Source organism: Pan paniscus, chromosome 20 (genome assembly GCF_029289425.2).
Source record: "Pan paniscus chromosome 20, NHGRI_mPanPan1-v2.0_pri, whole genome shotgun sequence".
In the NCBI taxonomy this organism is placed as follows: domain Eukaryota; kingdom Metazoa; phylum Chordata; class Mammalia; order Primates; family Hominidae; genus Pan; species Pan paniscus.
The window spans coordinates 46,976,114-46,999,356 of NC_073269.2; the positions used below are offsets into that span (position 1 = coordinate 46,976,114).

At 50.6% G+C, this 23,243-nt stretch overlaps 1 protein-coding gene across 1 annotated transcript; it reads left to right on the forward strand.

The window, feature by feature from the left end:
* The first annotated feature begins 496 nt into the window (after positions 1-496).
* Positions 497-23,241, forward strand: ITPKC (inositol-trisphosphate 3-kinase C). The gene is made up of 6 exons (XM_063600303.1): positions 497-631; positions 11,541-11,754; positions 15,538-15,742; positions 19,366-19,467; positions 20,078-20,149; positions 21,746-23,241. The coding sequence occupies exons 2-6, from the start codon at positions 11,618-11,620 to the stop codon at positions 21,947-21,949; spliced, it is 720 nt and encodes a 239-aa protein (XP_063456373.1). The 5' UTR covers positions 497-631; positions 11,541-11,617; the 3' UTR covers positions 21,950-23,241.
* The last annotated feature ends 2 nt before the right edge of the window (positions 23,242-23,243 follow it).

A 23,243-nucleotide genomic window follows, 5' to 3' on the forward strand; every position in this document is an offset into this window, starting at 1 on the left:
GCTGGAAACGCATGGGTCACAGACTCAGCCAGAGAGGGTCAGGTCCTGGGCTGATAACCTCTGGACCCACCAGAACAGTTCCAGCCTCCAGACTCACCCAGAAGGAGCCTGTCCCTCAAAAGAGCCAAGTGCTGATGGCTCCTGGAAAGAATTGTATACTGATGGCTCCAGGACACAACAGGATATTGAAGGTCCCTGGACAGAGCCATATACTGATGGCTCCCAGAAAAAACAGGATACTGAAGCAGCCAGGAAACAGCCTGGCACTGGTGGTTTCCAAATACAACAGGATACTGATGGCTCCTGGACACAACCTAGCACTGACGGTTCCCAGACAGCACCTGGGACAGACTGCCTCTTGGGAGAGCCTGAGGATGGCCCATTAGAGGAACCAGAGCCTGGGGAATTGGTGACTCACCTGTACTCTCACCTGAAGTGTAGCCCCCTGTGCCCTGTGCCCCGCCTCATCATCACCCCTGAGACCCCTGAGCCTGAGGCCCAGCCAGTGGGACCCCCCTCCCGGGTTGAGGGGGGCAGCGGCGGCTTCTCCTCTGCCTCTTCTTTCGACGAGTCTGAGGATGACGTGGTGGCCGGGGGCGGAGGTGCCAGCGATCCCGAGGACAGGTCTGGGGTGAGTGGGACCCATCCTGCCCTTGAGCCACATCACGCAAAACTCCTTATTCCTCCGCCTTTGCTTAGGAAGTTCTCTACCCATTTACTCTTAGTTGCCCACCAGCAATTTCAGCTCCAGGAACCTCTTCCATCCACTGACCTCCTCCCTCTGACAGCCAGGTTACTAATTCACTCCAGGCACCCCTTCTTAATTCTCGCCTTTCCCCTTCCTGCACTGTCTCCACTCCTGGGGGTCTACAATGGAGGGCCACTGACCGACTTTATGGGGCCCAGGAACCCCTGAAATTGTAGGACTAAGGAGCCTGCCGTGCGTGTTCACATACATTGTTGCAGCGACGGTCTGACATCTGTCTAATCCTCTGGAATCTGAAGAACACTGGGATAGGGAGACAGGCAGGGTGCACTTTCTACCCCACATTTCTTAATCTGGGGCCTGTGGCTGTCTTAAAGGGTCACAAACCTTCACCACCCCTTAGCCTATTTGTATGTACATTTTTCTAGGGAGCAAAGCGATTCCCCCAGCTTGCATCAGATTCGCAAAAGGGCTGTGTGACCCCAAACGCCAAAGGATCCTTGGCCTAGCCGGGAGCCCACCTGGTCTCCCCTGTGACCCCTACATCCCCAAGGAGCCCCCTGCACACTCTTGTTTACTTTGTCCACCGTCACCCCCAGCTTGGGTGTGGCTCTCCCCTGGTGAATCAGGAGGACCGGCCGGGCAGGTTCAGGGAGGGCGGGACAGAGCAGAGGCCGGTGTGAAACTGGAGAGCCTCACGTGGGGCTGGGAGCCGAGTCCGGAGTCCATCAGCTTGCCAGCTTGCCTGCTGAGGCCTCTCTTTGCTCTGGGGCCCCTGGCTGGAGTCTGCTCTGAGCCCCCCTTCACCCCACATGCCTTCCTTGGGGACGTGTTCACACATGTGGCCCTAGCTGTGAGAGACAGACCTGCCTTGACGTGCCTGTGCCTGTGTGCAGGGGCTGACCCTCCTGGGCCCCATTGCTTTTTTCTCTCTGCCTGCCCTCTCACTTCCTTGGCATCTCAGAACAGCTGAGCTGGAAGTGGGTGAATAATAATAATAATAATAATAATAATAATAACAACAACAACAACAATTAGCACTCACTCATGTTTAGCCCTGTGCTAAGTGCTGTGCTTTTATTAACTCACTCCTCGCAGCAACCCTAATGAGGTAGATACTTTTTTTTTTTTCTGAGACAGTCTCGCTCTGTTGCCCAGGCTGGAGGGCAGTGGTGCCATCTCGGCTCACTGCAGCCTTCACTTCCCGGGTTCAAGTGATTGTCCTGCCTCAGCCTCCTGAGTAGCTGAGACACCAGGTGCCCGCCACCACACCTGGCTCATTTCTGTATTTTGAGTAGAGACGGGGTTTCATCATGTTGGCCAGGCTGACCTCAAGACTCCTGACCTCAAGTGATCCACCCGCCTCAGCCTCTCGAAGTGCTGGAATTACCAGCATGAGCCACTGCACCCGGCTGAGGTAGATACTATTATTATCCCCTTTTACAGATGAGGAAACTGAGGCACAGAGAATTCAAGTCACTTGTCCAAGGATATACACCTTGCAAGATGCAGATCGAATAATTCTAATCCTTACTGTACACCAGACACTGTTTTAAGTTTTTTCTTCTTTTTTTTTTTTTGGTCTTTTTTGTCAATTTTTTTTCTGTCATTTTTTATCTTAAAACAGCATCTATCTTAATTAAGGGCTTTGTATGTGTTAACTCTGAGTCCTTACGACAGCACTGAGATTGTCTCCATTCAACAGATGGGGGCCAGGCTCAGTGGCCCAAGCCTGTAATCCCAGCACTTTGGGAGGCCGAGGCAGGGGGATCACCTAAGGTCAGGAGTTCAAGACCAGCCTGGCCAACATGGTGAAACCCTGTCTCTACTAAAATACAAAAATTAGCCAGGCGTGTGATGGCGGGCACCTGTAATCCCAGCTACTTGGGAGGCTGAGGCAGGAGAATCGCTTGAATGTGGGAGGCAGAGGTTGCAGTGAGCCGAGATTGCACCACTGCACTCCAGCCTGGGTGACAGAGCAAGACTCAGTCTCAAAAAAAAAAACAAAAAAAAAAACCAAAAAAACAGATGGGGAAGCTGAGGCATAGAGAGGTGAGATTCTTTGCTTAGGGTTGGCCACGTCAAGTCAGAGCCAGGATTCTAACTCAGTTCTGGCTGAGTTTCAAACCCATCGTTTAAACCCTGCAGTGTGTAGATCTGTTCCTAACTTGTCTCCCTCCCAGGCCTCCCTATCTCCAGTTTTTTTCTCATCCTTCCAGAATCTGCCTCCATGGCCCAGCTCTGTCTGCTCAGGTGCCCTCTCTGAGAGCAGTCAGGGGCTCAGTGCTGCGTTTGGAGCCTCCGGTCTCCAGGCGCCTTCCCAGAATCGACTTCCTTCCCTCCTCCTGACCCCCTCTGCTGTAACTAGGCCTGAGTACACACTGTTCCTTGAACATTCTTCTGTTGTCCTGCCTCCACGCATTGCTCAAGCCATTCCCACTGCCCAGCATACCCTTGCTTCCTTCTCCCTTAATTTTGAAATCCTCTCTGACCGTAAAGGCTCAGCTTCCTTTCTCCCTTTCCTCCTTCCTTCCTTCTCACCATCCTGTCCTTCTTTTTTTAAAATTGTGTTCTCTTTCTTTTTCTTTTTTTGGTAGGGATGGGGTCTTGCTATCTTGCCCAGGCTGGTCTTGAACTCCTGGGCTCAAGTGATCCTCCTGCCTCAGCCTCCCAAAGTGCTGGGATTACAGGTGTGCTATCCTATTCTTCTAATGAGACAAAAATCACTCCCTAAGCCCCTACCATGTATTTGGTCCTATGTTAGCTTTGCTGGGGAAACAGCAGTGACCAAGACACTCATGGAGCTCCCAGGCCCATGAAAGAGACAGACCAATCAGCCGACAGTCACAGTTCAGAGTGGTCAGGAGGATGTGTGAGCCCAGAAGGAGGTCACTGGCCAGACACAGGGTATCAGAGAGGGCTTCCTGGAGGAAGGGGCATATAAGCTGAGACCATTGTGAAAAAAATCCGAGAAAGCCCAGATAAACCATTGGATCTAACTTTTTTTTTTTTTTTTTGGAGGGGGCGCAGTGCGGAGTTTCACTCTGTTGCCTAGGCTGAAGTGCAGTGGCGAGATCTCAGCTCACTGCAACCTCAGCCTCCCGGGTTCAAGTGATTCTCCTGCCTCGGCCTCCCAAGTAGCTGGGACTACAAGCGCACGCCACCACGCCCGGCTAATTTTTTTTTTAGTAGAGAGTGGGTTTCACTATGTTGGCCAGGCTGGTTCTGAGCTCCTGACCTCAGGTGATCCACCCACCTCAGCCTCCCAAAGTGCTGGGATTACAAGCATGAGCCACTGTGCCCGGCCCGGATCTAACATAAAACAGAGAGAGAAGATATTATGTTTATGATTAAGGGGCCAGGTGTGGTGGCTTATGCCTATAATCCCAGCACTTTGGGAGGCTGAGGTGGGAGGATTGCCTGAGCCCAGAAATTTGAGACCACCCTAGGCAACATAGTGAGACCTCATCTCTACTAAAAGGAAAAAAGAATTAGCTAGATGTGGTGGTGTATGCCTGTTTTCCAGCTATTCGGTAGGCTAAAGCAGGAGGATTGCTTGAGCCTGGGAGGCAGAGGTTGCGGTGAGCCAAGATCACACCTCTGCACTCCAGCCTGGGCAACAGAGTGAGATCCTGTCTCAAAAAAAAAAAAAATTACTATTAAAAAAATCTCAACTAACATTCTTCAGTCCAAGCATCAAAGAATGTTTCTGGAGCATCTGTCATGTGCCAGGCCATGTGCTGGGGACATAATCATAACCATGACAACCCCAGTCTCTGCCATCATGAGCTTGTAGTCCAGCAAGTGTGTAGGGGATAAGCCCCAAGGCACTGGGATCCACCAGAGCTAGAACCCCAGCGCTGTGTGGGGTGATGTTAGGTAAGTGGCTTCACCTCTCAGACCCTCTGTTTCCTCCTCTGTAACACCGAGATGATAATCTCCCTGGGGTTGTGTTTTTAGAAATTAAGTAGGTTGTGGCACACTGAGTCTTTGTCATTGTGCCTGGAATGTTCCAGGTACTTAGTAAACAGGAACCTTTATTAATCATCTCTTCCCCAGGGCCGGCAGCTGGATTGGGGAGGGACTAGCCCTTCCTGAACCCTGACTCCCTCTTAACCTTCCCACTGTCAAAGAGATGTCTGTGAGGTAGCTGGGCTCTGAGGGGGCGGGAGAGATGAACACGTCCCTGATCCTGGGGTAGGAGAGGGATGAGCCATACAGTTTCCTTCTCTGGAGGTGACCCACTCTTCCAGTACTTGCTAAGGAACTTGACATGCTTGTGGGGTGCAGAATGTATGTGTTCATGAATCAGACACTAACCCTGTCTCAAAAAGCTCATAGTTTAGTCGGCATGATACAACGAAAACCCTGTTTTCTATTTGCTTCTCTGGTTTTCTTTCTTTCTTTCTTATTTTTTTGAGTCAGGGTCTCACTGGGTCACCCAGGCTGGAATGCAGTGGCACAATCACTGCTCACTGCAGCCTCACCCTCCAGGGCTCAAGTGATCCTCCCACCTCAGCCTCCTGAGTAGCTGGGACTACAGGTGCATACCACCACGCCTAGCTGATTCTTAATTTTTTTTTTGAGATGGAGTCTCGCTTTCTCGCCCAGGCTGGAGTGCAGTGGCACGATCTCGGCTCACTGCAACCTCCGCCTCTCAGGTTCACACCATTCTCCTGCCTCAGCCTCCCGAGTAGCTGGGACTGCAGGTGCCCGCCACCATGCCCAGCTAATTTTTTGTATTTTTAGTAGAGATGGGGTTTCACTGTGTTAGCCAGGATGGTCTCAATCTCCTGACCTCATGATCCCCCTGCCTCAGCCTCCCAAAGTGCTGGGATTACAGGCATGAGCCACTGCGCCCGGCCTAATTTTTAAACATTTTGTAGAGATGGGGTCTTGCTATATTGCCCAGGCTGGCCTCAATCTCCTGGGCTCAGTGGTCCTCCCACCTTGGTTTCCCAGTGTTGAGATTACAGGCGTAAGCCATCGTACCCGCTGCTTTTGTGGTTTCCTTTGTTCTCTCTCTCTTTCTCTACTTCTGTTCATCTTTTTCTTTTCATCATTATTTTGTATCTCTCTCTTTTAGTCTTCCTATATTTGTTTTGTTTTTTTTTGTTTTTGAGACAGTCTTGCTCTGTCGCCCAGGCTGGAGTGCAGTGGCGTGTTCTTGGCTCACCGCAACCTTTGCCTCTCGGGTTCAAACGACTCTCATGCCTCAGCCTCCTGAGTAGCTGGGACTACAGGTGTGTACCACCACGCCCGGCTAATTTTTGTATTTTTAGTAGAGGTGGGGTTTCACCATGTTGGCCAGGCTGGTCTCAAACTCCTGACCTCAGGTGATCTGCCCACCTCACCCTCCCGAAATGCTGGGATTACAGGTGAGAGCCACCACACCCGGCCTATTTCTTTATCTTTTAGCAATTCTATACCTGTCTCTGTATTAGTCAGGGTAGGTCAGGATTTTCTGCAGTAACAAAGAGCCCCCAAATCTTAGTGACTTAGAACAACAAAGGATTATTTTGCTTTATATTACACATTGGTCACAGGTCAGTAGTGGGTCAGAGGCTCTGCTTCATGCTGTCTTCACTCAGGGTCCCAGGCTGAGGGAGCTTCCATTTCTTTTCTTACTCCCTCACCCACAGGGGAACAAACGTGGCGAGTCATAAACTGGCTCTTAAGGCTCCTACCCGAAAGTGACACTTCTGCTCCCAGTTAATTGGCCAAAGCAAGGCCAGGTGTGGTGGCTCACACCTATAATCTCAGCACTTTGGAGACCAAGATGGGAGGATTGCATGAGGCCAGGAGTTCAAGACCAGCCTGGGCAACATAGCAAGATGCCATAAAATAGCTGGGCATGGTGGCACACGCCTGTAGTCCTGACTACTCAGGAGGCTGGGATGGGAGGATCGCTTGAGTCCAGTAGTTGGAGGTTGCAATGAGCTATGATGGTGCCATTGTACTGCAGTCTGGCTGACAGAGTGAGACCCAGTCTCTAAAACAAAACAAAACAAACAAAAAACAACAATCCCCAGTTCAGGAGGGCAGGGACGTCCCTGAACTAATAGCTGGAGCTATGTGGTGAACAGCTGTCATGACTGCCATGGTCTCTGTCGCTGTCTCTGTCTCTCTGTCATCACTATGTCATCTGCCTCTCTGTTTCTGTCTCTCTCTGTGGTCCATCTCCATCCATCAACTCCTGCCTCTATAATTTTCCCCAAAAGGTCTGACCTGGTTTAGGGACAGAGATGGGGCTTCCAAGATTTGACACTGGTCCCTACATAATGGCTTATGCCTGAAACCCCAACACTTTGGGAGACTGAGGCAGGTGGACTGCTTGAGGTCAGGAGTTCAAGACCAGCTTGGGCAACATGGTGAAACCCCATCTCTACTAAAAATACAAAAATTAGCCAGACATGGTGGCATGCACCTGTAGTCCCAGCTACTCGGAGGGTGAGGCAGGAGGATCACTTGAACCTCGGAGGCAGAGGTTGCCGTGAGCCAAGATGATACCACTGCACTCTGGACTAGGTGACAGAGACCCTGTCTCAATTAAAAAAAAAAAAAAAAAAAAAAACATTTGGAACTGTGTATGTGCAGTGGAAGATGTAAGGGTTGTTTGTTAAACCACAACAAAACCTAGCCTGTCCTTACTCATAAGATCCTTACTCATAAGAGAAGGACAGAGAGACATAGATACAAAGAAAGTGATGACAGAGGGGAGAAATGGGCAAAGAATTTCCCCTATCTTGCTGAGGCCTTTGGGCGATCATGTGATTGCTGAACTAAGTGGGGCTCACTCACCCCAACAAGCCTGGGAACAGTGATCCCAGGAAGCCCCTGGCCCTGGAAAGACTGCAGGTCCCCTTTCGTTCCCTCTCATGGCAGCACCTCTAGCCCCTGCCTTCCCTGGCCTTGGCCCTGACCCCACCCTGCTCTGCTCCCTACAGAGCAAACCCTGGAAGAAGCTGAAGACAGTTCTGAAGTATTCACCCTTTGTGGTCTCCTTCCGAAAACACTACCCTTGGGTCCAGCTTTCTGGACATGCTGGTAAGTGGGGTGGTGGTGGACAGAGCTGGGCAGAGTCTCCTGGGCCAGGGAAAGGGATGTTCTCTGTAGTTTAGTTCCCCCACCTAGTGATGGGCTTGGTGACAGTCCCCACCTTATGGGACTGTTATGGGCAGTGCTTAGGCCTGGGCCTGGCCCTTCGTATGTCAGGGCAGAGGGCTATTCTTTGTTATTCCGGTGGAGAGAGGGAGCTTCAGACGGACCTGAGCTCAAACCCTAGTTCTGCTCTGTATTCATGGGTGACCTTGAGCAAGTTACTTTCCTTTACTGGGCCTCAGCTGCCCCATCTGTTAATGTGGAGATAACCTTACCTTCCTTGCAGGATTAACCGAAGAGTTAAAATCAAAATGTATATAAAGATTGAGGCCAGGCACGGTGGCTTACATCTGTAATCCTAGCACTTTGGCAGGCCAAAACAGGAGGATCGCTTGAGCCCAGGAGTTTAATACCAACCTAGGCAATATAGTAAGACCCCGTTTCAATTAAAAAAAAAAAAGATTTAAAAAAAGATTGGCTGGGCGCAGTGGCTCATGCCTGTAATCCCAGGCCTTTGGGAGGCCGAGGTGGGTGGATCACCTGAGGTCAGGAGTTTAAGACCAGCCTGGCCAATGTGGTGAAATCCCTTCTCTACTAAAAATAAAAAAATTAGCCAGGCATGGTAGCGGGTACCTGTAATCCCAGCTACTCAGGAGGCTGAGGCAGGAGAATCACTTGAACCCGGGAAGTGAAGGTTGCAGTGAGCCAAGATCGCAGCATTGCACTGCAGCCTGAGTGACAAGAGCGAAACTTCGTCTCAAAAAAAAAAAAAAAAAAAAAGATTGAGGCACAGGACTCTTATGAATGGAAATGATCACTCCTTGCCTTCTCTGCGTGTTCAGAGCATAGCAGGCCTTCAGTAAGTAGCAGCTGTAACATTTTGCCCCCAGGACCTTGCAAATGCCTGCAGCACAGAGTAGCACAATGGTGGCATATAGTGCTCTTTTGAAAGGCTAGGCCATAAATATCTTAGGTTTTGTGGGCCTTATGGTCTCTGTTGCAGCTACTCAGCTCTGCTGTTACAGCAGGAAAGCTGCCATAGACACTATGTAAACATATGAGTGTGTCTGTATTCCAATAAAACTTTATTTGCAAAAACCAGCAGCAGGCTGGACTAGAAAACTGTGCCCATTGGCAAATGGAGACAGTAAGAGAATTTGTCTGCCTTGTTTGTCTTTAGATCTGACCTGGAAATAAGGCAAGGCCCCCTAAAACTGTGTCAACACAAGTTTGCCATGTATATGTGTTCTGGTTACTATTGCTGAGTTTATTAAAAAAACAAAAAACTCAGCAGAGCACAGCGGCTCATGGCTGTAGTTCTAGCACTTTGGGAGGCTGAGGTGGGAGGATCACGTGAGCCCAGGAGTTTGAGACCAGCCTGGGTGACATAGTGAGACCTTGTCGCTACGAAAAATAAAGAAATTAACTGGGCATGGTGGCATGCACCTGTGGTCCCAGGTACTTGGGAGCTGAGGGTGGGAAGATCACTTGAGTCCAGGAGGTCTGGGATGCAGTGAGCCTTGATCGCACCACAGTACTCTAGCCTAGATGACCGAGTGAGACCCTGTCTCAAAAATAAATACGCCAGGGGCGGTGGCTCACGCCTGTAATCCCAGCACTTTGGGAGGCCAAGGCAGGCGGATCACGAGGTCAGGAGATCGAGACCATCCTGGCTAACAAAGTGAAACCCCGTCTCTACTAAAAATACAAAAAATTAGCCGGGCATGGTGGCGGGCGCCTGTAATCCCAGCTACTCGGGAGGCTGAGGCAGGAGAATGGCGTGAACCCGGGAGGCGGAGGTTGCAGTGAGCCGAGACAGCACCACTGCACTCCAGCCTGGGTGACAGAGTGAGACTCTGTCTCAAAAATAAATAAAATAAAATAAAATAAAATAAAATAAATACAAAACAAAACCCAAAAACCCCAAGACTTAGTGATGGTTAAAAAAAAAACTTAGTAGAATAAAACAATCATTTTATTGACCTCAGAAGTTTTGGGTCAGCAATTCAGACAGGATGGCAGGGATGGCTTTTCACTGCTCCACAATATCTGGGAACTTAGCTAGGGACACCTGGAGGCTACAAGCTGAAAACTTTGGAGGTTCATTCACTTGCATGCCTGGTGATTGATGCTGGCTATTGGCTGGGGTCTCAGATGGGGCTGCCACGTGGCTTTGCCATGTAGCTCCTTGAGCTTCCTCACAGTATGGTGGCCTCAGAGTACTCAGATTTCTAACAAGACAGCTCAGGACTACCTTGAAGGTAAGTGTCTCTGCCAACAGAAGTCATGCAGTAGCACTTCTGCCATAAACCCTCCCATATTTAATGGGAGAGCAATCTATTTTTTATTTATTCATTTAATTTTGAGATAAGATCTCACTGTTGCCCAGGCTGGAGCGCAGTGGTGCAATCATAGCTCATTGCAGCCTTGAACTCCTGGCCTTAAAGGATCCTCCTGCCTCAACCTCCCAGAGTGTTGGGATTATAGGCATGAGCCACTGCACCCAGCTTGGGAGAGCAATTAAGAGTATACTCCTTGATGGGAAAATTCTATAAGAGCAGGATCAGGAATGGGTCTGAGACCCACTGTGATCAGGAGATACTGTTGTAGCCAACTTTGGAAAATGTAATCCAGGCTGGACATAATCACAGCACTTTGGGAGGCTGAGATGGGAGGATCATTTGAGGCCAGGAGTTCGAGACCAGCCTGGGCATCATAGCAACTCTACCCCAACCCGACATTACACATTTTTTTTTTTTTAGATTAGCTGGGAGTGGTGGGGGTGCACACCTGTAGTCCTCGCTACTCTGGTGGTTGAGATGGGAGGATCACCTGAATCTAGGAGCTTGAGGCTGCAGTGAGCTATGATTGCGCCACTGCATTTCAGCCTGGGTGACAGAGTGAGATCCTCTCAAATAAAAAAAGAAAAAGAAAATATAATCTGAAAATACAGCTGGCCACAAGAAGAAATTAGAATTATTATAATCTATACACTCTGCATGGTCCAGGAAATGCTTGATCTATAAATTAACTTAAATAGTCCCTGGTTGTTAGCACCTTGGGATTCCAGGCAGCAGCAAAAGCAAATCCACTCTGGAGAGTGACGCTCTGGACTTAGATCTCACAGAATTCCCACAGATGATCACATGTGTACAATCAAAAATTACAAAACAAATGAGGATATCCTGTGATGGGAACAGGACTTGGTTTAAGCAACAGAGAACAGAAATTTGCCCTTTCCTTACCAACCCCTGGGCAAGACTTTTAAGAGTTGCGGGCTGGGCACAGTGGCTCACGCTTGTAATCCCAGCACTTTGGGAGGCCAAGGTGGGTGGATCATCTGAGGTCAGGAGTTCAAGACCAGCCTGACCAACAAGGTGAAACCCTGTCTCTACTAAAAATACAAAAATTAGCTGGGCTTGGTGGTGTGCATCTGTAATCCCAGCTACTTGGGAGGCTGAAGCAGGAGAATTGCTTGAACCCAGGAGGCGGAGGTTGCAGTGAGCCGAGATCGCACCATTGCACTCCAGCCTGGGCAACAGAGTGGGACTCCATCTCAAAAAAATAAAATAAAATCTTAAAATCATTAAAAAAAAAAGTTGCAGGGAGAGAAAGCATTGCAGGAGGGTCAGGCAAGATAATGGTGGCCAGGATCTGATGCAAACAGGCAGCTGGGGGGAGGTTCTCTTCCTGATCCAGTTCCTGATCCTCTCATTTATTCTACCACCTTTAGGGAACTTCCAGGCAGGAGAGGATGGTCGGATTCTGAAACGTTTCTGTCAGTGTGAGCAGCGCAGCCTGGAGCAGCTGATGAAAGACCCGCTGCGACCTTTCGTGCCTGCCTACTATGGCATGGTGCTGCAGGATGGCCAGACCTTCAACCAGATGGAAGACCTCCTGGCTGACTTTGAGGGCCCCTCCATTATGGACTGCAAGATGGGCAGCAGGTGGGGCTGGGGCAGCCCTGGGGCAGGGATGGAGGGCAGGGGGTGGGCATTATTGAAAATATTGGCCTGGCCGGGCGCGGTGGCTCACGCCTGTAATCCCAGCACTTTGGGAGGCCGAGGCTGGTGGATCACCTGAGGTTGGGAGTTCCAAACCAGCCTGGCCAACATGGTGAAGCCCTGTCTTTACTAAAAATACAAAAAATTAGCCAGGCATGGTGGCGCATGCCTGTAATCCCAGCTACTCAGGAGGCTGAGGCAGGAGAATTGCCTGAACCTGGGAGGCAGAGGTTGCGGTGAGCTGAGATTGAGCCATTGCACTCCAGCCCGGGCAACAAGAGTGAAACCCTGTCTCAAAAAAAAGAAAAGAAAAGAAAAGAAAATAGCACCAAGTCCATTTTCAAAGTGGTTGTATCAGTGTACCTTCCCACCACCATGTATGAGTGTTACAGTCGTCCCAGATTCTCACCGGTGCTTGGTACTGTCTGTTTTATTAACTTAAACCATTCCGATGGGTTTGGAATAGGATCCCTTTTTTTCCTCTTTGAGACAGAGTCTTATTCTATCGCCCAGGCTGGAGTGCAGTGGCACGATCTCGGCCCACTGCAATCTCCACCTCCTGGGTTTAAGTGATTCTCCTGTGTAAACCAAGTAGCTAGGATTATAAGCGCCCGCCACCACACCTGGCTAATTTTTGTATTATTAGTAGAGATGGGGTTTCACCATGTTGGCCAGGCTGGTCTGGAACTCCTGACCTCAGATGATCCACCCACTACGGCCTCCCAGAATGCTGGGATTATAGGCGTGAGCCACCACGCCCAGTCTGCAAGAAGTGAACTCTAATTGCTTTCTCCAGCTGGGCTCAGTGGCTCTCACCTATAATCCCAACGCTCTGGGAGGCTGTATACACACAGACACACAGACACACACACACAGACACACACACACAGACACACACATAGTCTTCAACTCTCCCATTTCATTCTTTTAGTAGTCTTTTGATAAACATATTTTTATAAACAAAATAGTATTTGTATTATTACTCTTTTTTGAGACAGAGTCTCATTCTGTTGCCCCGACTGAAGTGAAGGAGCATGATTATAGCTCACAGTAGCCTTGAACTCCTGGGCTCAGGCGGTCCTTTCACCTTAGCCTCCAGAGTAGCTGGGACTATAGGTATGTCCCACCAGGCTTGGCTATATTTTATTTTTTATAGAGACATGGTCTCCCTGTACTGCCCAGGCTGGTCTTGAACCCCTGAGCTCAAGTGATCCTCCTTCTTCTGCCCCCTGAGTAGCTGGGACTGTAGGCGCATACTATCACACCTAGCTAATTTTCAATTTTTTGTAGAGACAGGCTATTTAGGAAAAGCTCTGGATCCATGCTTTTCCGTTCTCACACCACTGCCACAACAATGACAGCACAGAAGACTTCTGTGACCAAATGTTTAGGTTTTTTAACCCCACACACCAAGCAACGGACACCAGCTGGATGTCCTCCAATTCAAGTCTAAAACCATCTACCTGGAAATAGTGTCAGATCCCACAGGTTGGGGACTCAGTCCCCAAGACTGCCCCCCAGTTACAGACACCAGTTATAAGTTCAGGCCTTCGAAACTTCTGACTGATTGGCTCCAAGTTGGAGTTCCCATGTCCTCCTCTTTGGGTTCAAATAATTTGCTGGAGTGGCTCAAATAACTCAGGGGGACACTTACTTACCTTTACTGGTTTAATATAAAGCAGGGGTCCCCAACCCCTGGGCCGCAGACCAGTACCGGTCCATGGCCTCTTAGGAACGGGGCCCCACCATAGGAGGCCAGCGAGCATTACCGCTTGAACTCCACCTCCTGTCAGACTAGCGGGCAGGAGATTCTCTGGAGGGCGAACCCTATTGTGAACTGTGCCTGCAAGGGATCTAGATTGTATGTTCCTATGAGAATCTAATTGATACTTGATGACCTGAGGTAGAAGAGTTTCATCCAGAAACCATCCCCCTCACAGTCTGTGGGAAAAATTGTCTTCTACAAAACCAGTCCCTGGTTGGGTACTGCTACAAAGGATACTGCAAAAGATGAAGAGAAGTGTAGGGCAAGGTAGTGTGTAGGGCAAGGTATGGGGGAAGGGGTACGGAGCTTCCATGCCCTCCCTGGGCGCACCACGCTCCAGGAACCTCCACAGGGTCAGCTATCTGGAAGCTCCTGAGCCCAATCCTTGGGTTTTTTTTTTTTTTGAGAGGGAGTCTTGCTCTGTGTCCCAGGCTGGAATGCAGTGGCCTGATCCGCCCGCCTTGGCCTCCCAAAGTGCTGGGATTAGATGTGTGAGCCACCATGCCCAGCCTAATCCTTGGGTTTTTATGGAGGCTTTAAGACACCAGCATTCCTTCCCCCAGAGTATAGGGTGGGATCCTCTCTGGGGAGGGTCCTAAGACCCACAGTCAGGAAGGTGGGGAAAGATTAGAGTCCTGCCTTGGGGCAGGTGAAAGGAGGGCAGGAGGAGGTCAGAGATTTTGGTTTCTTGAGCCAGCTTCTGAGATCTAACACACCTAAAATTATAACAAAAGATTGTGGCCGGGCGCAGTGGCTCATGCCTGTAATCCCAGCACTTTGGGAGGCCAAGGCAGGCAGATCACTTGAGGCCAGGAGTTCAAGACAAGCCTGGGCAACATGGTGAAACTCTGACTCTACTAAAAAAATACAAAAATGTGCCAGGTGTGGTGGTATACTCTTGTAATTCCAGCTACTCAGGAGGCTGAGGTGGGAGGATCACTTGAACCCGGGAGGTCCTAGAAGTTGCAGTGAGCCAAGATCACGCCACTGTACTCCAGCCTTGGCGACAGAGCAAGACTCCATCTCAAAAAAAAAAAAAAAAAAAAAAAAAAAAAAAAAAAAGGCTGGGCGTAGTGGCTCACACTTGTAAATGGGAGGCAGAGGCAGGCCGATCACGAGGTCAGGAGTTCGAGACCAGCCTGGCCAACATCGTGAAACCCCATCTCTACTAAAAATACAAAAAATTATCCAGATGTGGTGGTGGGCACCTGTAATCCCAGCTACTCAGGAGGCTGAGGCAGGAGAATCACTTGAATCCACGAGGCAGAGGTTGCAGTGAGCCGAGATCACCACCATTCCATTGCACTCTAGCTCGGGCGGGCGTCAAAAAAAAAAAAAAAAAAAAAAAAGATTGTAACAAGGGCTATGAGAGTTACCAGCCAGGAACCATAGAGGGAAACCGATATACATTGTAACTAACACCGGGTCTCGCTATGTTGCCGAGGCTGATCTTGACTTTCTGGGCTCAAGTGAACCTCCTGCCTTGGCCTCCCAAAGTGTTGGGATTACAGATGTGAACACTGCACCTGGCCCTACCTTTAATTTAGTCCAGTTTGTCAGTTTTTTTCATTGTGTTTAAGAAATCTTTTCCTACTCCAAGATCATGCAAATATTATGTTTTCTTCTACAAGCTTTATTGTTTTAGATTTCATATTTAGACCTACATTCCAGATAGAATTAATGTTTCTGTGTGTGGGAGGTAGGGATCAGGTTCATTTTTTTCCATATGGATTGTTGACCCAGCACTGTTTATTGAAAAGACTTCCCTTTCCCCACTGAATTGCAGTGCCTTGTCATAACTGCACAACTCTACGTGTGTGTCTTTGTGGACTCTGTTGTATTCTGTGCGTTGATTTACCCATTCTTGTGCCACACTGTGGCTTTATGTCTTAATATCAGGAAGGGTAAGCCCTCCAGTTTGTTCTACATAATTTCCTTTGTCACATCCTCTGTGTGCTCAGGACCTATCTGGAAGAGGAGCTAGTGAAGGCACGGGAACGTCCCCGTCCCCGGAAGGACATGTATGAGAAGATGGTGGCTGTGGACCCTGGGGCCCCTACCCCTGAGGAGCATGCCCAGGGTGCAGTCACCAAGCCCCGCTACATGCAGTGGAGGGAAACCATGAGCTCCACCTCTACCCTGGGCTTCCGGATCGAGGGCATCAAGGTGAGGACCAGGAACCGCCTGGCCTGTCCCGGGAAGGCCTATAGCCAGATCCCAGGCAGGGCTTCTTGGGGAAAGCCACGAGAGAGTGCAGGAGACGGCGTGGGATGAAAGGCTGGGGCTGGGGAAGCCCAGCCTCTTTCTTACCTCCATACCCATCAGAGCCCAGGTTCTGTTTATCCGTCTGCCTGAGCATCTCCTGAGTCCATCTTTTCCTCCTCTCCTTCTCCATGGTCATGTCCTAGTCCAGCCCCATCTTCTCCTGCCTCTGTCTCCCTGGGCATCCTGGCCCTGGTCTCCCTGCAGCACAAGAGCTGGAGGGATCCCTTTCCCCAGCTATGGAGAAGGTTTCTCTTTTTCTTTCTTGCATTCCTTTTTCTTTGTCAAATTAAATATAATTGTATGAATAGGCCAGGCATGGTGGCTCATGCCTGTAATCCCAGCACTTTGGGAGGCCAAGGCAGGAGGATTGCTTGAGGCCAGGAGTAGTTCAGGACTAAGCTGGCCAACATAGGGAGCTTCTGTTTCTAGAAGAAAAAAAATTGTTTGAATAGCTAGTCACACAGTTCAAAAGTCAAAATAATATTATAAAAGGGTAAATGTGGAGAAATTTCTCTCCCAACTCTGCTGCTGTCCTTCCCATTCTGTCCCTCTATCCCTCTACCTGCTCATGGGGAACCACTTTGTCAGTTTCTTGTATTTCTTCCTGTTAGTGCCAGTAAATGGAGTTGTAGATCCGAAATGTTCCTCAGTACGCATACTGATTGGTACTTTGCTATTTTCACTTAATAGTAACACCCTGCAGAGTTTTCCACATCATTCCATAGAAAGCTTCCTTTTTCTGTTTTTTTTTTCCCCCACAGCTATGTAACACTGTTTTTGTGACTGTGCCTGGTCCCCTATAGACAGACACCTGGGTTGTTTCCATTTTTTGCCATTAGCAGGCCTCAAAGAATCACTTTGTATATAAGACATTTTGCAAGTATGCAGATTAAGCTGTAGATTTCCAGAAGCAGGACTCCTGGGTCAAAGCTTAAAGACATGGGAAATTTGCGAGAGATGACCAAACTTCCGCTCTCGGTGTTATGCCACTGCACATCCCACCAGCAATGTATGAGAATGCCTGTTGCAGATCTGACCATGCCATTCTCCTGTTCGAAACCCTTCTGTGGCTCCCTAGTACCTTGAAGCGAAGTTCCATAGCCTGTAGGGCCCTCTAGGATCTAGCCTCTTCTCTCTCATTCTTCTCTTTTCTTTTTTTTTGAGAAAGAGTCTCGCTCTGTCACCCAGGCTAGAGTGCCATGGCACAGTCTCAACTGATTGCAACCTCCACCTCTTGGGTTCAAGCGATTCTCCCACCTCAGCTTCCTGACTTGACGTGATTACTGGCACGCACTACCATGCCTGGCTAATTGTTTTTTTTTTTTTTTTTTTTGAGACAGAGTCTCGCTCTGTTGCCCAGGCTAGAGTGCAGTAGTACAGTCTTAGCTCACTGCAAACCTCTGCCTCCCGGGTTCAAGCGATTCTTCTGCCTCAGCCTCCCAAGTAGCTGGGATTACAGGTGTGCGCCACCGCTCCTGGCTAATTTTTGTATTTTTAGTAGAGACAGGGTTTCACCATATTGACCAGGCTGGTCCTGAACTCCTGACCTTGTGATCCACCCGCCTTGGCCTCACAAAGTGCTGGGATGATTACAGGCATGAGCCACTGTGCCCGGCCTAATGTTTGTATTTTTAAGAGAGGCGGGGTTTCACTATGTTGACCAGGCTGATCTTGAACTCCTGGCCTCAAGTGATCTGCCTGCCTTAGCCTCCCAAAGTGCAGGGATTATAGGCGTGAGCCACCACGCCCAACCTCTCATTCCTCTCATTCTTTTTGTGTACCTTCAGGCACAGTGAAGCACTTACATTTACTTGAAATAGGCTTGCTTTTTCCTGCCACAAGGCCTCTGCACCCCTCTGCCAGGAATGCTCTTCTATTTTTTTTTTTTTTTGAGACAGGGTCTCACTCTGTCATCCCCCAGGCTGGAGTACAGTGGCGCGATCACAGCTCACTGCAGCCTCAATCTCCTAAACTCAAGTGATCCCCCCACCTCAGTCTTTTGAGTAGCTGGGACACAGGTGCGTGCCACCACACCCTGGTCTCTTCCGTCTGTGCCCCCTGGTCTGGTTGATTCTCAGTCATTTTTCTGTCTCCTTTCAAATTTTGCTTCCTCAGGGAAGCCCTCCCTGATTTCTGTTCTACTGATCAGGGTCCCCTCTTCACCTCCTCATAGCTCCTTATACTCTTTCATTATTCTTATCTTCCTTTCTGATCATCTTAATCAGTGTCTGCTCCCTCATCTGACTGTGTCTGTTGTGTTACTCCCTATTGCCAAGTGCCCACATAGCACCTGGCACAGTGTGGCAGATGACTTAGGTGGGTTCTCTGAGCCCTACTGAAACATAACAGATAACATTAGTCTCATTAGTCTCAAATAACTATATGCCAGGCACTGTGCTGTGCATCCTACACACCTGGTTTCCTCTAATCCTTACACCAGCCTTAGCAAGTAGACACCAACACAATTCCCGTTTTCCAGATGAGGAAACTGAGGCTGAGGCAGCTGAAATGACTTAAGACTGCCCAGCTAGAAAAGAGCAGAGTCACGGCCAGGTGCAGTGGCTCACACCTGTAATCCCAGCACTTTGGGAGGCCGAGGCGGGCGGATCATGAGGTCAGGAGATCGAGACCATCCTGGCTAACATGGTGAAACCCCGTTGCTACTAAAAATACAAAAAATTAGCCAGGCGTGGTGGCGGGAGCCTGTAGTCCCAGCTATCAGGAGGCTGAGGCAGGAGAATGGCATGAACCCGGGGGGCGGAGCTTGCAGTGAGCCCAGACTACACCACTGCACTCCAGCCTGGGTGACAGAGTGAGACTCTGTCAAAAAAAAAAAGAAAAGAGCAGAGTCACGATTCACAGCCAGCTCCACCCTGCTCCAAAGCCCACTTTCCTAGATGGGTTCAACCAGGAGGTTCAAGGTTGGAAGGGTGTGGAAGGACTGGGGCTCAGGCATGTGACCTGGGGCTGGGTTGAGCTGGGCTGGGCAGGTAAGCTGGCTTCCTCCTCTGGCAGCAAGTGTGCAGGCAGGTGGATGGCCCCGGGAAGTTGTTTTTTTTGAGACAGAGTCTTGTTCTGTCACCCAGGCTCGAATGTAGTGGTGCAATCAATGCTCACTGCAACCTCTGCCTCCCGGGTTTAAGCGATTTTCCTGCCTCAGCCTCCCGAGTAGCTGGGATTACAGGCGCCCGCCACCACACTTGGCTAATTTTTTGTATTTTTAGTAGAGACGGGGTTTCACCATGTTGGCCAGGCTGGTTGTGAACTCCTGACCTCAAGTGATCCTCCCGCCTCGGCCTCCCAAAGCACTGGGGTTATAGGCATGATCCCACACCTGGGACCACAGGTGCATACTACCACACCAGAATTTTTTTTTTTTTTTAAATAGAGATGGGGTCTTGCTGTGTTGCCCAGGCTGGTCTTGGCCACCGCCCCCGGCCTCCTGGGAGGTATTTGAGGTTGCTGGGTATTGGGCGTGGGAAGGAAAAGCCCATGACCCTGCCCCTCCATACCCTGCCCTACAGAAGGCAGATGGGACCTGTAACACCAACTTCAAGAAGACGCAGGCACTGGAGCAGGTGACAAAAGTGCTGGAGGACTTCGTGGATGGAGACCACGTCATCCTGGTGAGTGGGACACCCATGTCCCAGAATGTAGCAGCTTAAGACAGCCACCATTTATTCTTGCTCCAGAGTCAGTGGTCTTCTGCTTTGGGTGGGGCTGGACTGATACTGGCTGGCTTTGCTCAGTCTGAGGTCAGCTGGTGGCTTGGCAAGGCTGGCTGGTCCAGGGGGCCCTGCTCCCAGCTCTGCCGGTTGGCTCATGACTTGGCCGCACGTCTCTCGATAGCAGGATGGCCTGGGCTTGTTCTCACAGTGGAGGCAGGGGGCCAAGAGAACAAGTAAAAATGCAAGGCCTCTTGATGCCTGGGCTCAGAATGGCCACCATCATTTCTGCCGTTCGGCAAGTCATGTGACCCAGCCTGGATCGAGGGGTCTGGAGACAGACTCCGCCTCCGGATGGGAGTGGAAATTCATGGAATCCACCACTCTTCTCCATGCCACCTTGATGAATCCAAGCCCTCACTCCTCTGCCCTGTCTTCCCCGTGGCTCCCCTATTCCATCCTGGCTAGAGCCTGCCTGCTCCTTTGGGGGAATGGGGTGAGGTCAGAGCTCAAGGTGGGCAAGGCCCCACAAAGTCCCCATGCTAACCAAAGAATGCTCCCTGTCACACAGCAAAAGTACGTGGCACGCCTAGAAGAACTTCGTGAAGCTCTGGAGATCTCCCCCTTCTTCAAGACCCATGAGGTGCGAGCCCTGGCTTCCATGGGTGGATGTATGGGTGTCGGGGTCCAGGTGCATGGAGGGGAAACCATTGATGAGTTACAGGTCAAAGATATAAAAAGGGGCTGGGCGTTGTGGCCCGCACCTGTAATACCAGCACTTTGGGAGGCTGAGGTGGGAGGATTGCTGGAGCCCAGGAGTGCCAAGACCAGCCTGGGAAGCATAGCAAGACCCCGTCTCTATTTGAAAAAAAAAAAAAAAAAAAAAAAGGCCGGGTGCAGTGGCTCATGCCTGTAATCCCAGCACTTTGGGAGGCTGAGGCGGGCGGATCACTTGAGGTCGGGAGTTTGAGGCCAGCCTGGCCAACATGGCGAAACCCCGTCTCTATTAAAAATACAAAAATTGGCTGGGCGCGGTGGCTCATGCCTGTAATCCCAGCACTTTGGGAGGCCGAGGTGAGCAGATCACGAGGTCAGGAGATCGAGACCATCCTGGCTAACACAGTGAAACCCCGTCTCTACTAAAAAATACAAAAAATTAGCCGGGCGTGGTGGCGGGCGCCTGTAGTCCCAGCTACTTGGGAGGCTGAGGCAAGAGAATGGCATGAACCCGGGAGGTGGAGCTTGCAGTGAGCCAAGATTGTGCCGCTGCACTCCAGCCTGGGCAACAGAGTGAGACTCTGTCTCAACAACAACAACAACAACAACAACAACAAAATTAGCCAGAAATTGCTTGAACCCAGTAGGCAGAGGTTGCAGTGAGCTGAGATTGTGTCACTGCACTCCAGCCTGGGCAACAGAGTGAGACTCTGTCTCAAAAAAAAAGCAAAGCTAGGCATGGTGGTGCACACCTGTAGTCTCAGCTACTCAGGAGGCTGAGGCAGGAAGAGGGCTTGAGTCCAGGAGGTCAAGGCTGCAGTGCATTTTGATTATGCCTCACACTGAACATTTGCTGTGTATTTGCTATGTACCAAGCACTGTCTTAAGCACTTAATGTAGATTAATTCCTACATATAATATGCCCAGCAGCCTCTGAGGTAAATGATCCTACAGTCGACCCCTTATCCTCAGGTGATCTCCTCCAAACCCCCAGTGGATGCCGGAAACTGTGGATAGTACTGAACTATAGACTGTGTTTTCTCGATCTGATAACCAAGATGGCTCCTAGGTGACTAGTGGGTGGGTTGCGGATACAGCATAGACTTGCTGAACAAAGGGATGATTCGCATCCCAGGTGGGACGAAGCAGGATGGCACGAGATTTCATCACAGTACTTAAAACAATGTGCAACTTAAAACTTACACGTTGTTTGTTTCTGGAATTTTCCACTTAATATTTTTGGATCGCAGTTGACTGAGAGTAACTAAAACCAAAGAAAATGAAACCACGGACTGGGGAGACTAACTGTATTACTCTCACTTTGTATACGAGGACGCAGAACCACAGAGAGGTTAAGACACCTGCCTAAGGCTGCACAGACAGGAGGTGGCACAGCCAGGATATGAATCAGGCAGCCAGGCTCCAGGGTTCATGCTGTCAATCACCCTGCTCTGCTGCCTGTCAGGAAGGGACCTTGGCCAGTGCCTGCTCCTCCCTTAACCTCCCGTCTCTCCCCCGGCAGGTGGTAGGCAGCTCCCTCCTCTTCGTGCACGACCACACCGGCCTGGCCAAGGTCTGGATGATAGACTTCGGCAAGACGGTGGCCTTGCCCGACCACCAGACGCTCAGCCACAGGCTGCCCTGGGCTGAGGGCAACCGTGAGGACGGCTACCTCTGGGGCCTGGACAACATGATCAGCCTCCTGCAGGGGCTGGCACAGAGCTGAGCTGCTCAGCCACCATCAGGTTAATTGGATGGCGCCAGTCTGGCTGGAGGAGCCCTGAGATGCCATGGGAGGCCTGAGGTTGGCCATGGGGGAGCTGGCCTCCAGGGACGGGAGAGATTGTGTCATGTGCCACACGAGACCAACGTGGAAAAGTCTGAAGGGCCTTGGGAGACCAGGTAGCACCTGGCCCCATCATGATGCAGGGGTTTTGGGGACCTGGAAGGAAGGTGATGAGGCAGTGAGTCAGAAAAACCAGAACGGGGTCCCCCGATCTGCCGGGAAGGCTTCTGGGGGGCTGCCCTGAGAGCATTCAGTTCACATGTCACAGGGTATGGTGTGACAGGGTGCCTGTGGACACACGAATCACTTCTAACCTGCCTGTCAGCCTCCAGGCTGCCAGCTGGCTGAGGCCAGGGACTGGGTCAGGCTCATCTGTGGCGCCTCAGAGGGTCAGGCATCGTTGGTGAACAGATGCAGGCGCTGCTGGACCATCTGGGGAGAGTGACAGTCCATGTCTTCACCAGGGAGCCATTTGAGTGCTGAGCGACAAGAGGCTCAGAGGGCATGACCCCATGGGACTGGATGCGGCCTGAGGGCTGATACCGCTGGGCGGTATCCTGCCCTGCCGTGGCCCTGTGGGATCCTCCGTGTTCCTCAGCGGACTCTGCTGACGACCTGCAGACCCAAACCACAGCCACATCCCAGCTTCTGTGCCAGCACTGTGACAGTACCTCGCTCCTCTGTGCACCAGATCCGGCCTCAGGACTTACACCTCCTGCCTGACCCCCAGGCTTCTCTCTCCTTTCTCCCAGGAAACTGCAGTGGCAGAAAGGAGGTTCAGAGGCTGGGAAAGTGGGCCTCCCCTTGCAACTCAGAGCTGCTGCACTCAGGAGGGCCCCATCCAATCCCGGGCCCCTGCAGGGAAAAGCGCTGGGTGTGTGTCAGAGGCGCAGGGTGGGTGGGGCTGCCAGCCAGGACCCTGGCCTGCAGCCTGATCCAAACCAAAGACTGTAGAACCCTGGGGTGTGGCTAACGGCCACTCCAGCACCCATAGCCAGGTTTTCCTGGCCCTTGAGGCTGGGCTGGCGGACAGGCACCTACCTCTTCCTTAAGCTGAAGCTCCCACACTGTCTTCCAGGGCTGAGGAGATGCTCTCCTTTTCTACTGACCATCTTGATACTTATTTATATGAGAGGCAGTTGCTGGACGGGGTAGTACTGGGAAGCAGGAGGCAGAATGGCTCTGCTGAGCCTCCTACCCATGACAACACCCCAATAAACAGAACATTCAGAGC